The 16782-nt window shown below is 44.4% G+C and overlaps 1 protein-coding gene across 2 annotated transcripts in view; it reads right to left on the bottom strand.

Annotated features, from left to right (window-relative positions):
* Positions 1-16782, bottom strand: part of BBS4 (Bardet-Biedl syndrome 4) — a 33102-nt gene that overhangs the window by 9774 nt on the left and 6546 nt on the right. The window contains exons 3-7 of one of the 2 annotated variants that reach the window (XM_055002590.1): positions 6686-6765; positions 5235-5298; positions 4522-4633; positions 3849-3921; positions 1338-1391 (exon numbers count right to left, since the gene is read on the bottom strand). In XM_055002590.1, coding sequence (XP_054858565.1) covers positions 1338-1391; positions 3849-3921; positions 4522-4633; positions 5235-5298; positions 6686-6765 — 383 coding nt within the window. Of the gene's footprint in view, positions 1-1337; positions 1392-3848; positions 3922-4054; positions 4104-4521; positions 4634-5234; positions 5299-6685; positions 6766-16782 lie in introns of those variants that run through there. The other variant, XM_055002591.1, reaches the window with a different exon arrangement.

Below are 16782 nucleotides of genomic sequence, written 5' to 3'. Positions count from 1 at the left end.
TAAAGAGGAGCTGTCCTTCCCAGTAACATATCCGATGCGAAAAAGGCTAACAAGCTCCCACAGGTGGGCTGCAACATGCTCAGAAGATGGGCAGACTCCACAACGGCTGGCTTCCTTGCTCAAAGAAGAGTGCCAGAGAGATGCAGGTACCAAGATACGAGATTAGGCAACTTCCACGTGATCACCAGAAAGTCTGCAGGCTACAGCAAAAGCACAAAAATGGCGCCATTCTCTTACGTTAAGACTGCCTTTCACTGGGGGCTTAAATTCATATCGCTATGAAGCAGGCCTTCTAAGTCAGAATCCATTATCTTTTCAGGAGTTTGGACTGTCTCTGCTTCAGCCAACTCAGTTATTTTAGAGTGTGTATGGAGCTGGAAACATTCCTCCTCTAGAGCCCTAGGACTCTAGCAACTTTTTAAACAGGAGGTAGTGGCTCCTGTTGGCGTGGATATGATTTCAGAAGACTTTCTTTCAAGATTCACTCCCAAAATGAACATTAGTGGGCCTTGCTAATATTTTTTCTGTTTCTGTCAAGAGCTCAGAAACCACAAAAAGCTGAGCTGGAGGATTTCTGTGGCCCAGTGAGCGTTACTTCATTCTGCTTCCGTGCACTGTGCCACGGAAGCTTGTGGGGTGACTTTGGGCCAGTCATACACACGCAGACTAACCTCTTTCACCGGTCATTGTGAGGAGAAAATAGAGGAGGAGAAAATGGTATAAATCACTTTGGATGCTCATTGGGGAAAAGGCAAGAAATGGAATGGAATGGACTGAATCCTCTGGAAGCGCTCGCAACAGGAACCACCCTTTCCTTTCCCTGCCCCAGCCCTCCTGCACGATAAACTAGCAGTTTTCTCTCACAGCCTTTGCTGCCCATAATTTCTTCATCCTAGCCCCATCTCTCCATACGAAACTCAACTGCCTGCACAAGTTCGTTTATTTGCTCCATTTATACCCCACCTTTCTCCCCAACAGGGACCCAAAGCAGCTTACAACATTCTCCCTTCCTCCATTTTATTCTCACAACTGCTCTGTGAGATAGGTTGGGCTGAGTGAGAGAGACTGGCCAACGGTCACCCAGCAAGCTTCCATGGTAGAGGTGGAATTCGAACCTGGGTCTCCCAGATCCTAGTCTGATGCTCTAACCACTACATTCTTCTGGCTTTGAGGGCAATCAGTGGGAGGGCTTGTAGCGTCCCTTCCCCATTGGCAGACCTCCTGAGGACACCTGGTTTTTGGCCACTGTGTGACACAGAGTGTTGGACTGGATGGGCCATTGGCCTGATCCAACATGGCTTCTCTTATGTTCTTATGCTTATGTGACAACACATTACCTTGTTGAAGTGCTTCAGATACATGTAGCAGACACCCAAGTTGTGGAAGATCTCCTAAGCATGAAAGAAAAGGAGACATCTATAATACTGCCCAATCAACTCTGATCATTGTGTGTGTACCAAAAAAGCTGGTCTGGGGTGATATGTGCTATTGAAGCGTGGTACCATCCCACTGCCTGAATGTTTTCTCAGGCAGAAAATGGTTGCTCAGTGCCTTAGGTGGGAACGTGGCAATCTCTTTACTGCATCTCTTTAAAAGTCCAATATTTTTGTTTATATGGTCTTTCAATATCAAAAAGGGGATTGTGATTAGTAACTGCAGACCCCATGATCAAAGATGCTGTGCAATGCAATGCAACTGGAAACCTGGCAAGAGATCTGCCTGAGCCTTCTTTTAACAACGGCCGCTGGAATTTTGCAAATAATCCAGACTTTGCTCTTGTTGGTGAGGCATTAGCTCACGCATGCAGAAAACAAAATTTCTGACCCCAACCACATCCATGTTGTGTAACAGGGAGAAAGAGAAATGCCAATGTGGGGCACATTGGCATGCCGTTTCAGCATCAGAAGCAAGCTGCCAGCAGCCTGCAGAACTTCTAGGAACCCTTCTCAGTCAGAGGAGGACCAATACCAGAGAAAGAACTGCCACTGGGTTAAGGATCCAGTATCACCTTTAAGACTAACCAACTTCATTGTAGCATAAGCTTCTGAGAACCACAGCTCTCTTCGTCAGATGCATGGAGGGTATGAAGAAACTGGCCAGAGATGTATAGGTGGGGAGGGGAGTGGGGGAGAGGGTGCAAGGGGTGAGGGCCATGTAGATGCAAATCAGTTGCAAAAGTCATGAAAGAGGTGGAGGAGTGCACAATCTATGCTGGGTGTGACCCCTCCCCTCCATAACTGAGTCTGAATAGAATGCCTGAAAGGCATTCTATTGAAGAGTTTATTGTGTCAATTTATTCAAGTGTTTCTTGAATAAATGGACACAAGAATAAATGGACACAAATCTGACATTAAAAATGGCAACATCTAGAAATCAGTGGGAGAACACTTCGATCTATCAAGACATTCCATCAAGGACTTAAAGGTCACCATAGTTCAACAGAAATATTTCAAAAACAAAATCCAATGGGAAGCTGCTGAACTGGAATTCATATGCAAATTTGACTCAGTCAGACTTGGATTGAATACTATGAATGGCTCTCTCATTATCAGAAGTAACTGCCTTTCAGGCATTCCATTCTGATTCAGCTATGGAGGGGAGGGGTCACACCCAGCCTGGATTGGGCACTCCGCCTCTTTCATGACTTCTGCAACTGATTTGCATCTACTCCCCCCTCCCCTCACCACCTATATATCTCTGGCCAGTTTCTTCATACCCTCCACACATCTGATGAAGAGAACTGTGATTCTTGGATGCTACAATAAAATTGGTTAGTCTTAAAGGTACTACTGGACTCTTTGCTATTTTGCTACTGTAGACTAACACGGCTAACTCCTCTGGATCTGTGTTAAGGATACGTGCCTATCCATCTAAGGGAAATACTGCTTCCAGATGTGGAAAAGTTTAATACCTTCTGATGAGGTACAAAAATATTTTCATGCTGATCAGCAGAATTGGTGAGCAGCATTGATAAAAAATGACTACAAAGCAATCTTGGCAGAATAATAGAATTTCATGCCTCCTTAAAGACATCAGAACAGCTCTCCAACTATGGCTGGCACAACAAACTTTCTGAAAGACTATCTCCACCTTAGATAATGAGCCTGCTTATTAACATTGCAATCCTAAGAAAAGTTAGGGTGTAAATCCTTTAAAACGTGGGAGTAGTAGGCTGTAACTCTGCTTGGGACTGCATCACAACTTTCCTAAAAAAGGGTGGGGGATTCATGAGCCAGAACTGAGCAAAAACTTTGCACAGAAACCTGGAATGAAATACCCAGCAAGACAAGAACTGACTGGCCCCTTTTTTTCCAAAAGGAGAATATCCTGGGGAAAAAAGGAACACAACAAGACCCAAAGATATTTGACCAGAGAATATCCAGCCCTGCAGTCCAAATGCACAACTGAAATTTTTAGGCTTAATAACAAAGTAAGCATACCATATATTTCAATTTCCCCCCAAATTTCAGTTCGCCCATGGCTTCAAAATGTCACATCTCTGGTTGCCTTCTTCTACACGGCAGTAGCCCCAGCATGTCCTGGGTCACACATGTGCCCATGATCACTACGGAAAATATTAGTCTAGAACCAAGCTGCACATAGAGAAAGCCAGAGCAATTCCCCCCCAGAAGAATCCCCCTGCATGCAGCCCAATTCGTATTAGCTTTTCTTCATGTGAGCTGCATTCCGAGGACTGGCTGGGGCCATTCTCTCCTCTCTCTATCTCTCAGGCACACACACAGAGGAAAAGTTACTGTGTAAACCAGCCTCTTGTAGTTCAGATGCCCGTTTGTCAAACACTAGGCCAGTATATGTATTAGTAGCAGGAAGGAAAGCCTCATGCATACCCAGTCCTTTCTGTTGAGTTTGGCGGCATCGCTGTACACTTCAATGGCTGCTTTGTGTTTCCCCAGAAGAAACCTGCAACAAAGGTTCAGAGCTTACTTTTCCTCAGCCTTTAGCTGGAAGATATCATTGGCCAGTCAACAGGACTGGAGGGAGCTTGGCTGAAGAGGGCTGCAATGTAAAGTCAAGCAGAATACCTATAACTGACCAAAGAGACTTTGCCAGCTAAAACACCTGGGGGATGGGTCCATTCCATGTCTCAATACCTGCTCTTAGCGAGCCAGAAAGGCTTCACTGGCGGGAACTCCCTGTTTCATGGACAGAGAGAGTTATATCACTTAGGGAGGGGGAGGGGGGGAATCCTGAATGGGTCAGTACAGAACGTACTGTGTAAATAGGAGGATGCCGGCTATCATCCAGTACTAGAAATGCTAACACTGACAATAAAGGGACAACAACAATTCCAAACTGGTGAAATGCACAACAAGAAAGATTGTATTTTAAGCCTTTGAAAGATTTGAGAAGTTAAAATAATCCAGAGGCCCTTTTAACTGTATGGATAATGACAAGGAGGAGGTGCGATTAAGGAGTTTGCCCGCATGCAAACGTGGTGGCTAATGGAGCCAAAAGAGCCTTCAAGCCCCCACCAGTCTGAAGGAGGAAAATGGCACTTACAGGGACCGTGCCACCTGCTTAAGGTTGTCTGCGCTCTGTGGATTGAGAATAGCACAAGTCTGGAAAAGTTCGAGCGACTCTTGAATCTTCCCCTCCAAGCGAAATATCAAAGCTGAAATGCAACAACACGCATTAATCTGGGGTTCCCCGCCCCACCACTGAGGAATCTGGTTGCACCCTGGACAAAGCTGGGGTATGTGTAGAGGAGGACAGGAGAATGGCATGCTGATCCACACAAAGGGTTTGGGGGAGTAGGCTGGCCAAAACCACTGCATACCTTATCCACAGGGCAGCTGGGGACAGTGGGGTTCATGTGAAGCTGGCTTATATCAAGTTGGATCACTGATCAATCTAGCCTGAGAGCATCTCGGCCAACTGGCAGTGGCTCTCCATGGTACTGGGCAGAGAGCTTTCCTAGTCTGCAAGATATCCCTGAAGTGACAGAAAATGGCCTCCATAGTGACACTCTAGGAATTTCCCCATCTCTCCATGGGTCTTTACCATAGAGATTAGGGGAAATTCCTAGATCTCCACCCAGAAGTGACATCACATCTTCTCCAAACAGGGGATCCTCAGAAATGGCATGAAGGTCAAATCAGGAGTCTAAAAGAAACTGGCAGAAGTTGCACCTTTCTTTGCTTTAGCAGAAAATTTAACCTGGATCCAGCCCAGCACATTTAGCTTGAAGCATATCAGTAACCCAAGATGCCTACCTTGAACATAGACTGCATATTCACACATTCCGTGGCTCTCCTGCAGTTGCTCTTTTATAGCCATCTGAATTGCAAAGCAGCAACATTTTAGTAACGTTGTTTTTAAAAGTTTTAGACTGGGAGAAAGATGTGGTTAATAACCCAACACCTGGGTCCTTTGATAACATGATCTCGCCTTGAGATTAATCCAGCATTCATTAAGAGAAGGTATATAGCAAAAAAAAAATCATCTAACCATTCTTTCTTCTGTGGATAATTTGTCCATCCTGATAAAGCAGTTCTTAAATCAAATTATCCAAGAAATTGGGCTCTCTTTTGTATAAGGTTCGCTCTTTTGCTTAATTGTATTCCAGTGTCCTTTTATTTTACCATTTTTACCATTAAAGCAATAGCTTCTGAACAGGTAACATTATAGCAAGTGGGATTCCTGCCACTCATGTGCAATAGTTATTCATCAACTGCAAAATTAAGAGCCTGGCTGAATGGTCCTAGAGGTACTCTCCGTCTTTTCACTATGCCAATCATAAATTATCTTCAATATATTTAAAAGTCTTAACATCTCTTGCCTCGCTTCCAAATGGAAGGCTGCTAATACTCCCATCAATAACTTGGGTGGGGGGGCGGATTTAATAACACACACTATTTTGTAAAATTAAAAAGAATCATGACATATATGCATTTCGAACAAAATAGGTTAAAGAAAGTTGTTTTTATATAACGGGGGGCCCTTCTATTAGACATGGGGCTTGTCCATCATATACTGAGTAAAATTTATTTGATCTGATCATTTATTTTCTGTTGCTGTTTTGTCTCTAATGTTGATTTTTACATTCCACGTGGATATTTGCTTTTGTTCTGAACCCCCCCCCCCCCCCCCCGCCCCACATACACACACAAAGCTCTGGTCTTCAGGGCAAAGCAAGAACCTGCCCCTCTCCAACCACTCAGGCACACTCAATTTTTTTTCCTATTTTTATTTGCTATTCAATTTTTAAATCAAGTCCAGCCAAGATGGGTGCTTTTCCTCTGAGACCAGATGGGCTCCGTTCACATGTGATGCAAATGTCTGTGCAGAGTAGTTAGAATTTTCCAGAGTCTCTCTGACTTGATTCGTGTAGATTTCTTTTCCAGATTGCGCTGTGTCTTCATCTCCCTTTGCGCTCTCAGACTATCCCGTAAGACAGGTGACGCATCCCGGACAACTAAGCATCTTCAGGGTTGCCGGGCACAGCAGCGCCCGGACTGTATCATACCACACTGGCGGAGCTGCTAACCCTAACTACCAAATTTCAAACAAGGGAAGAACTTGCGTAAAGGGGGGGACTACAGCATATTCCGAGCCATGGTTGGTTGGTTTGCTGTGTTGTGTAGTGTTGTTTTTCCTGCTGGTAATCAGCTCTGGATCCTCCACAAGGTAGACTTTAAAAAGGAGTCAAGTGCCACACTCTTACCTTACACGCCTCATAATCTTTGCGGATATAGTGCAGGTGTATTAGCCAGTTCCTTCTCTCCAGAATGGGCAGTTCCGGCACTGTGCAAAAGATGGGCAGAACGAGCATTCAGATATCAAGCAGATTATTCCTGTTTAGGCCCTGAATAACCCCGGACTTCACCCAAAGAGTAAAAACCAATACAGACGATTGCACCAAGATCCTAGTATGCTGCAGGAAGAAAGGTCTGTTCTTCTTGGCCCCGAAAGCAGAAAGCAGGGTGGGAGCTTCTGTTTAGGGAAACAAAGGGCCTACGTTCCTACATATGATTGTCGCACCTTATTGTTTTCTTTGTGAGATGTTAAAACCTGAGAAAACTGGCAAGGATACAGAAATGAATTACAATATTTGTGGTTTTGGTTAAAAGATGAACACTGGGTTCGATCCAAGACATGGGAGGACGCTTGAAGAATGAACAGAGTAGGAAAGCTGAACTATTACTCTAGGCACTGGAGGTGGTTTTGAAAAAGATGCTGTTGTAGACCACAGGGAGTCCCGGGACAAGGAATGACTATTACCGTCTCGCTCTGCTTGTGAATTGCCTTGTGGCCCTAGCTGGCTATGGCCAGCTGGATCTTCGGACTCAGCCAACATGGCCAATTTTATCCTTCTTAGTGATTACAGAAAAGTCCACTTGAAGACTTAAAGAGGCACTGGACTACAATGCCATCCACAGTAAGAAGGCCCCAGCAGTAAACCCTGGCAGGGGCTTTTCCTGGTAATCTCTCTTTGGATTCAAACTTTTAAAAAGCTGCTTTCAGCGCCGCACGGATACAAACTGGAGTGCCACAGATCTAATTCTGCTGCTGAAGGTGATTGTAACAACAAGGGTAACCATGGCAACCAATAAGAAAATCTAATGTTTATAAGCCAATGGGATGACAGAGATGTATAGCGGAAAACAAAGGCAAAGGCTGCTGGAGCAACAGCACAGAGGTGAACCCACGTCTGCCCTTTGCAGTAGGGCACCCCAGATGCTGACTGGGAACAGATATGTGAGCATGGGGTGGGGGTATTAATAGCAGCTGGGATGAAAAGCGGTCTGTGGTGGAAGCCTCTTGCAACTACAACACCACAAGCAACATCAAGAGGGGGAACCCCGCAGATGAAAATGTAGCATCACATCAGAGGGCGTTATAAGCACAAAGCACCATGGAACAGCTGAAAAACAGCCATCTTTTAACAATGATAGGTTCAAGAGCAGCATCCGAATGTTTGTTCCCACATTTCTGCCACCAGGGAAACAACCTTTAAAAAAAAAAAAGCTGTGGGAAAATCAATGGTTGAATGCTTCCGTTTTGCAGTGGCTTTAGAATCGTACAGGCCAACAGGGATTGTAATTTGTCTTTAAAAGGAACAGGGGAAATAATGATAATGGGCCTAGAAGCATTAGAGTGGCAGAAGAGCAAAGGGTAAGGATTTGGGCACAAAAATGTGTGTCTTGCATAAAGCCGACAGCCATTTTCCCCCCAGCACGGAGTGCAGCAAGATTAAAGCTGTACCTGTGAGCCCCCTTTGCAGGCCACTGTTTTAAAAACCTCACATTCCCAAGCAAAGGCTCCACCAGCCCCTACATACAAAGACACATTATCAGAGTTCAGCATTACAGGACACCTGCCAAGGTACACATCCTAGTAGGTTTGGTGACGTGGATACAATTGCTGTTGCAAGGGACTCTGATTTTTACCAAGATGCATTAGGATAACTGATTCATTTCTAGATATTATGCGCAACACAACCCACACAGCGTCCACTATCATGGCTACAGTAATAAATTATATAGCCAAAGATCTTTCGTTACACTGCATGCACTCAGTGCAAGCATGTGCAGGCAACATCTGCATTGCTTCGCAGGTCTGCCCAGCAGAAAACCTTTGAAGCGTCACTCCCCCTCAAGCCACCTCCGTTTTCTCTCCACTGCTAAGCTGCTTTTCCCTTCTGCTGCCTTTTGCAAACAGCCGCTGGAACCAACCTTAAATCAAACGATAAACCTGTATGGCTCACAGTTATTTACAGTCAGCTGGGTTTAATAAAACCCATCATATACAATTCGGATGCTAGCAGCAGAGCTATAATTCATCTCACTAGCCCTGTATTAATAGTCCCTCCCGATATACAAGGAGCGAAAAATTGGGGGGGGGGGGATTTCAACAAACTATGCTTATTCCTGACTCTATAGCCCCTCCTAGTGGAGAGCAGGCTATATGTCAAGATTCCCATTTCCCCCCCTGCATTTCAACAGATATAAGGTTGGGTTTCTGTTATTACGCTATTTGCTTGATGCTCACAAGGCTGTTTGCATGCAACTCTGTGAAACGGCACTGCTCTTATTATGAGCGCTCGCCAGATCCTAGCTGTCTACAATGTATTGGGAGTGCTGCCAGCAACACCAGATTCTTTCTTTTTGGCTACATACTGTGGAAACTGGCAGCGTGTTACAGTTCCCAGATTTTCCAGTGCCTGCCCTTCCAGGACTCTTCCTGCTGAACATTCTTGAAGAATACAGACCAGAAAACAATGAAGCAGGCCCCTTTGAAAACGGCATGTGCAAATTCTGGATCCCTGCTGGTCTGGAGCACATGCTGGATGCCAATCACTTCAATGTATTCTTTGTTACTCAGGTTTTCTATCTTATTACCTAAATCCAGAACACATTTGTTAGCAGTAAAGGTGCCCCCATCCCTGGACTCACAGGGTGGAGGTCTGTAATTTGGATTTGCTGGGCAAGCACCAAAAAAAAAAAGCCATCGTTTGCAGGCTCCAAGGAGGGCTTGCTGAAAACCAGGGAGGGGGAAGAAATGCAGGGTGTGAGAGGAGGAGAAAGAAGTACAGGAGGCCAAGGCTCTTTCACGTAGCGCCAAAACATGGTTCACCGTTACACCCGAATCAAGCCTTTGTTTCAACCGTGGTAACCCATTTCAAGCAGGTTGCTGGAGAGGCAGCATATAAGTTTTCTCAATAAATAAATAACAAATGGATTTTAACATTTAAATATTATGGGGCACTTTGTTCTTACAGGCATTTGTCTGGTCTGTACTGCCATAATGTGTTGCAGGCTGTTTAACTCTTAACCTCCCCAAGTGTCTGTTCTGCAACATCACCTCCTTTTCCTTTAGCAGCAGCAATACTACAGGAATTAATGTCATGGTAGTATGAGACATTTTCGAGAGAATCCTGAACCTCAGGTTTCAAGGTGCTAGGAGTGTTAGGGGAGCCCCAACTTAAGAAGGTCACCAGAGTGCCACCAGAGTCAAGACAAGGAGATGAAGCAAGGCAGCCAGGTCAAGATGTCAAAAGGACGGTGCTCAGGCTAAGGAACCAGGGTGTTCCTGTGGATTCTGTGAAGCTGCAGCATGGAACACTCTGTTAAAATGTGTCGCCTCAAAGCACTGGTCAGCCTGCCATGGCAGAGATGAGACACACAGATGAGTCCAATTGCTGAAGGGGGGGGGGAGATTCCACCTGTGTATGTTAGTGCGGTGTTTGAAATCACTTTTTAGCATAATGCTGTATTGAAGCTTTTTACAACTTAGCTATTTTAGTACTGACTTTTCTTACTTAATTTATACCCGCCCCCTTTCTCTCCAACGGGGATCCAAAGCAACATCCACCATTCCCCACTCCTCATGGGACTTTTGTACTTTGAAAAGGCAATTGACTAGGAAAGGCTGTGACACCTCACATGCAGCCAGTAGTTCCTCTGGTTCTTAATGATTCAATCCAAGTTTATTCACTTTCTCAAGGATTACAACACTTGGTACAATCACAAAGGACACAACTCAGCAGATCGGAATAACATTTAGATCCTACTGATTTCAGCAGAGGGAAGTGTCTCCTTCATCCACCCCTTCCTAAAATGTGCGGTGGGAAGTGTTTAGGTTTTTCAGGATCATGCCCCAGAAATCCTTCGGCACCTTAAAGAGTAAAACTATTACCAAACCACAGTGATCTTTGTAAACAACTAATTTTAAATATAAGCAGACAGCACCGAGATTTGCAGTTCACATCATTTCCTGTTGCCAACATAATCTGTCGAAAGACGAGATTTTGGAGGGGGAGGCACTGAGATTTGCAATTCACATCATTTCCTGTTGCCAACATAATCTGTCGAAAGACGAGATTTTGGAGGGGGAGGCACCAGTTTGGAAAGTTCATGAGAAATGCTTGTTCAAAGAGCTCTGCTACAAAAAGAAGTTGCAAAAGAGCATCTGTTGGGATGCCAGTATGTCTGTTTTGAGCCAATACAACATGGTGGTTAAAGGGTTAGGCCTGGTCCAAAACTTGCTATAAAGGGTAGTGGGTAGATTTGAGGCTAGTCAGATTCTCTCAGCCTTATATACCTCACAGGATTGCTGTAATAATGAAATTGACCAACCCCTATCTATACTGCCTAAAATCCTTGGTGGAATGATACAAACGCAAAAAACAACATTCAGGTGGGGGAATAATGTTTTTGCAAATGATACAATGCTGGCACTAAAAAGCAATGTGAATTGCAATTTCTGTACTGTCTGCTTGCCCCTTAAAAAACTAGCACAAACCCCTGATACACTGCTGGAGTTCAGTATTCAGTGTTCAAAAAGATGTAGTTTAGCTCACTTTTCCCTGCTGGAGGAAGCTGGTGCTTTAACCAACATGTTAATATGTGCCAAGCTGGCTGCAGGAGGCGCTGGTAACATTTACCCCTTTTTTATTCAGCCAGCAAAAAATTCAGTCTACTGCAACATTACTCCGGCAGAGGACGTTCCCCCATCTTTCAAGAGAATCTCAACAATTAATTCCATTAACCACTGTGCTTCTCTATAATAAAAGGGCTGCGGAGAATCTGGCCCAAAGCACTGGAACAAATGAGTCAGAAAGTAGTTCTATAAAGTGATTCACCGTAACCTGACCTACAACAGACAAATAAAATTTTCCTGACCAAAAAAAAAAAAAATGAAGTCATGTTTCTTAAGATCAGTAATACGCTCCACAAGGAAAAGGCTTTCTCTGGTACAGTGATATCAGTTGCTATAAAATGAATAGTTAGTATCAGAGTGCTTGGGGAGAGGAAACGGGAAAAGCCAGAGTTTTTCATTCAAAACCAGAAAAAAACACATTTAAAAAAATAGCCAATTCATTTAAAATAGAATAAAATGAAAATCTCCACGCAGCAAGCCGATTTTAACTTCATGCTGCTTCAAGGAGGAATAATGCTCCTTTTGTTGTAACACTTTGATTGGAAGAGAGAAACCACATACACAACACACACAACTTGGGGTGTGTTATAGATTTTGATGCAGCAATAAAGGAGACTGGTTTTCAGGGAAACTTCTCCCTGGAGGTGCGTGAACGGGGGAGGCTTAAAGGGGTTTAAAAAAATAATGAAAGTTTTTGAAGGTTAATTTGTCAGTCTCTGAATAATAGCTAGCTTTCAGCAGCGCTCTGAAGGCTTTACTTTCTGCCAGTGCCTCTAATTCAGAAGGGATTTCAAGGTACCCAACCCAGCGTCTCTACTCCTACCTCCAAAATGCTCTGGATAACTTGTATGAGACAGAATTAGCTCCTCATTTTTTGCTTGAATCTAGTGGTCTCAAAATGGAGACATCCCTTGTGCTATATCTAGCAGGTATCTCAAGGCCTGACGCGTCCTACCCTTTGTTCAACCTGCCTCCTTTTTTGTCAGTGGAGACTATTCTTTTTTTCCCCTTAATGCAAGTCAATTTTGCACTGATACACTTATTTGCCATACACTGGAGCTGCCAACTGCTAACAGGAGTCTGCAGGCAAAGACTCCCTCCAGGCCCATCCTCTTACTTCCCAGACCCAACTGCATTACTCGCCTGGCTCTATGGGTCTCCAGAGCCCCTTGAATGTTCTCCTCCACGTCCCCCTCACCTCCTGGCAGTCCTGGCATAAATACTGTGCACATTTCACTGGTGTGAGCTCGGGACTGTGCTTAAATCCTACTGCTTTACAATGGTGCAGAAATAACTTAAGATTTCCTCTCCTCTACCTTCCTCTCCTCTATCTTCCTCTATATTTTGGTGGGCGTATTGATGAAACGATACAATCCATCATTATTTCAAAACATAATTAAGAAAGAAAAGATTATACATATGAGGAATATTTGAAGAATCCTCCTGGACAGAGGGCCAAACAAAAGCACACTTTTAAAATATGTGAGAAGTGACACCGGAGTCAATATAACAAAATACATGATTCATGTTTTAAGAAACATGTCTTGAAGGTCTAAGTTGATGGCAATGGATTCACAAATCTGAAAGTCAATTGCAAGTACTCTTTCTTTCTTTAAAAAAAGGCATATTCCTTAATTTCAGTAAAACAGTAAGCGACGTATAAAAAATACAACTTATAAAAAATCAAACAAAACATCAATATTTTAATAAACCACAAAGCAGAAAGCAGCATTTGACAGGAGACCTAGCCAAAAAGCCTGCCCTAAACTACAACTTGCCCAGGGTCTTTGTACAAGGAAAGACATCAGCAGGAGACACTTGGGGAAGGCGTTAGGCAATCAAGATGCCACGACAGAAAAGGCCCTGTCTGCAGCAGCAACTTTCGTCACCTACACAAAGGTATCTGAAGCAGGATTTATGAAGATAGCCTAGTTTCATGTAAGAGAATGTAATCTAGAAATATCCTGGTCTCAAGCCATTCAGGGCTTTGCAGGTCAAAAACACTCATACAAAAGGCGGAGCACACAAACGCATGGGGCTGCCTTGTACTGAGTCGGACCAGTAGTCTGTCAAAGTCAGCATTCCTGGCTCTGGTTGGCCGCAGCTCTCCAGGGACTCAGGCAAAGGCCTTTCACATCACCCGCCACGAGATCATTTTTACTGGAGACACCGGGGATTGAACCTGGGTCCTGCTGCAGGCCAAGCAGAGGCTCTGCTAAGAGATCTGCTGCATCACCCACCACCTGATCCTTTTATCTGGAGTCACTGGGGGTTAAACCCGGAACCTTCCGCATGTGAAGCTTTCGCTCGCCCCTGAGCCACGGCCCCTTCCCTGAGTCCTAAAGGGCTGCTTCGAATTTTATTTCAGAGAGAAGGGATGACACTTATAAAATGACACACACTTGAAAACCAACATCTCTGGAGATATGTATTACTTATCTAGGTAATATACACTGGCACATATTTTGAGAGACGTCCTGGTCAGACACGTGTTCTTCTCGGGTGTCATGCTTTCTCTCTGAAGAGTACCCTGAGAAGTTATCTCAACCCTTAAGTTAATGTGTGGTGAGGCACAACTTAATAAGAGACTGAACTAAGGTTTCGCTACCTCCTGCATTCCTATGGCAAATCAAAACTGCTTTCCAGACATTTTACCAGATACTGGACCCTTTTTTCAAAAAGAGGAGGGGACAGGAATGATTAAAGAGCTCACATTAATCAGCCTGCAAACGAGTAAAGAAAATTCTGCAAGCTAGAAACGTTTATGGTGAAGTCACTGCCTACAGGCCCAGTTCAGTAGTGCACCTTTGCAAAAGCAGGATTAGGCTTCCCACTCCGTCTGGATTTAATTAATCGAAAAGCACAGGGAGTCTATTCTTCGCCCTCAACTGCCTCTGCATTACCATAAAGGAAATTCTGGGAAGAGGACTTGCTCTGCTCCTCTGTTTAATAACGTGAGTGACCAGCGGGTGAGAGCCACGGTGCGCTTCAGAACAACACCTACAGGAGAAGAACCCAAAACAGTTTGCCTGTCTTCATGCAACAGGAGCCATTTCAAGAAGTTAGCAAACAGGAAGATTATTAACCCACCTCTGATCACAGTTCTAAAGGCATCATAGGACAAAAGGCTGCCAACATATCAAAGGCTTTCCACAATGACAATAAGGTCAAAACAAAACACCCCCCAGCTCTGACTTAAAGGAATCTGAAATTTCTCACTTGCCATAGGCATTCATCTTTTCCATATTCACCTCTTACGGATGACATTGCGACTACCTATGTGTGACTTCTTATGTTGCTCACCACCTTACACTAGATTTTATATTAATCCTACTTTGCCTACCGAACAATTGGGGATAGATCAGATGGGTAGCCGTGTTAGTCTGTCTGTAGTAATAGAAAAGAGCAAGAGTCTAGCAGCACCTATAAGACTAAGAACAGTTGTGGTACAGTATGAGCTTTTGTGAGTCACAGCTCACTTCTTCAGATACGAAGAAATGAGCTGGCAGCGGGCCCCACTCCGTTTTTTGTTGGATCTCATCACAAACCACCCTCGCTTTGAAACCTCTTTTCCTCCTCATCTTTCTGTTATCAATATAAAAAGCATCGACCTTATGAATTCTCTTCTCACCTTTCATTCAATGGACATTTGATGCTAAGACCAAAATCTGAGTCTTTCCATCGGAAGAGACTGACATGCTAATGACGACAACTACAGCCAACACATTCCAGAGACGTGTAATTAAAAAGCAATGGATTTTCAGCAGAATTACTCCTCAATTATATTTCTCAATTCTCCTCAGCTTGAACAATGTAAGCAGCAAAATAAAAAGAAATGGGTTCAAAAATGTGAGGTTTTCTTTTCCTGTTAACATAGTGCAGAAGTGTTGGAGGAGTGCATACAATTACAAAAGACAAGTTGAATCTTGGGGATTACAATACATTTATATCCCACCTTCCCTTTGCAGTTCAAAGCAGCTTACAAACCCAAATTTTAAAAGTACAAAGGACAATAAAACCCCACCAAACTCCACCACCACCTAAAAATGCTTGCAACTTACATCCCATGGAAAGCCCTAGCAAATAAAATGACCTTGTGGTACCTCCTAAAAAGTTCTTGAGAAGATGACCCCCTCCTCAAGGAACCATTCCATAGGGCAGATACTACTACAGAAAAGGCATGGGCTCCTGTTGATGCCAGGCAGGCTACCTTAAGCTTGGGAACAGGCAGCAGCTGGCAACCTAATGACTGTAGTTGGCACACAAGGACATAATGGGAGAGATAGACCTTTAGACATCCAAGTCCTAGGCCACAAAGTGTTCAGCTGGCCTATCAAGAGGATCACACTGCTCAGCCAGTGATTGGCTGCCCAAAGCAGCAGCATCTGGACATAATCAGAGAGCAACCGTTAAAGGCATTTTAGGTGTTAAAGTCGTCCTGGGCCGAGGAGGGATTTCCCAATCCCGATTGATGGAAGGAAGCTGGCAGATGGGTGAGAAGCAGTAACAAACGCTCCCATTCTGAGGCTCTCGGCTTTACCACTAGCAAGTCTGGAGGACGTAGATTTTGGGCACAAAAAGGCAATCCTCACCACTGACGCTAAGGAAAAAAAAGACGTCGCCATGAACAAGCCTCGCCCATACTTTGCAATAGGCTTCCTTAGCGGGTGGGCGGGCTCTCATCGAGGTATTTTAAGAAGAGGCTACATGGGGAGGATGATTCTGTTACTCAATATGAACGTACACAGATCTGGAGAGGGAGGGCATGAAGGGATGAGCTGGCACGAGGCTCCTGTGGCCCTTCTTACTTGCCCAGGGTAACGCCAATCGCAATCTGGAGAGCCGGGTTTGGTTCCCCGCTCCTCCGCTTGAAGCCAGCTGGGTGACCTTGGGTCAGTCACAGCTCTCTCAGAGCTCTCTCAGCCCCACCCACCTCACAGGGTGTTTTGTTGTGGGGATAATAACGACATACTTTGTAAACCACTCTGAGTGGGCATTAAGTTGTCTTGAAGGGCGGTATATAAATCGAATGTTGTTATTGATGTTGTTATTACCCTGGGCATGTAATTTTCCCCCAGGCCATATTGGTTGGAGATCCTGAAGGGTTTTTTTGCCTTTCTCTGGGCATAAAGCAGGGGTCACTGGGGAGGTGACGGGGAGGATTTTCCTGCATTGTGCAAAGGGTTGAACTAGATGACCCTTGGGATTCTAACTCTCTGTTTCTATTTTTCAAATCATGCTTTGGAAGATTCCACAGGATGCTACACAGCAGCAGGACCTAACCTACAGTGAACAAAATCCCTACTGGGGAGGGGGCTCGTCCTTTTCTCCCCAGCTCTCTTGCTCATGGTGTGGGTTACTTCTGGTTATGGAACCACA

The sequence above is a fragment of the Eublepharis macularius genome, chromosome 18 (genome assembly GCF_028583425.1).
Source record: "Eublepharis macularius isolate TG4126 chromosome 18, MPM_Emac_v1.0, whole genome shotgun sequence".
In the NCBI taxonomy this organism is placed as follows: domain Eukaryota; kingdom Metazoa; phylum Chordata; class Lepidosauria; order Squamata; family Eublepharidae; genus Eublepharis; species Eublepharis macularius.
This window is presented reverse-complemented; position numbering and strand designations above follow the sequence as displayed.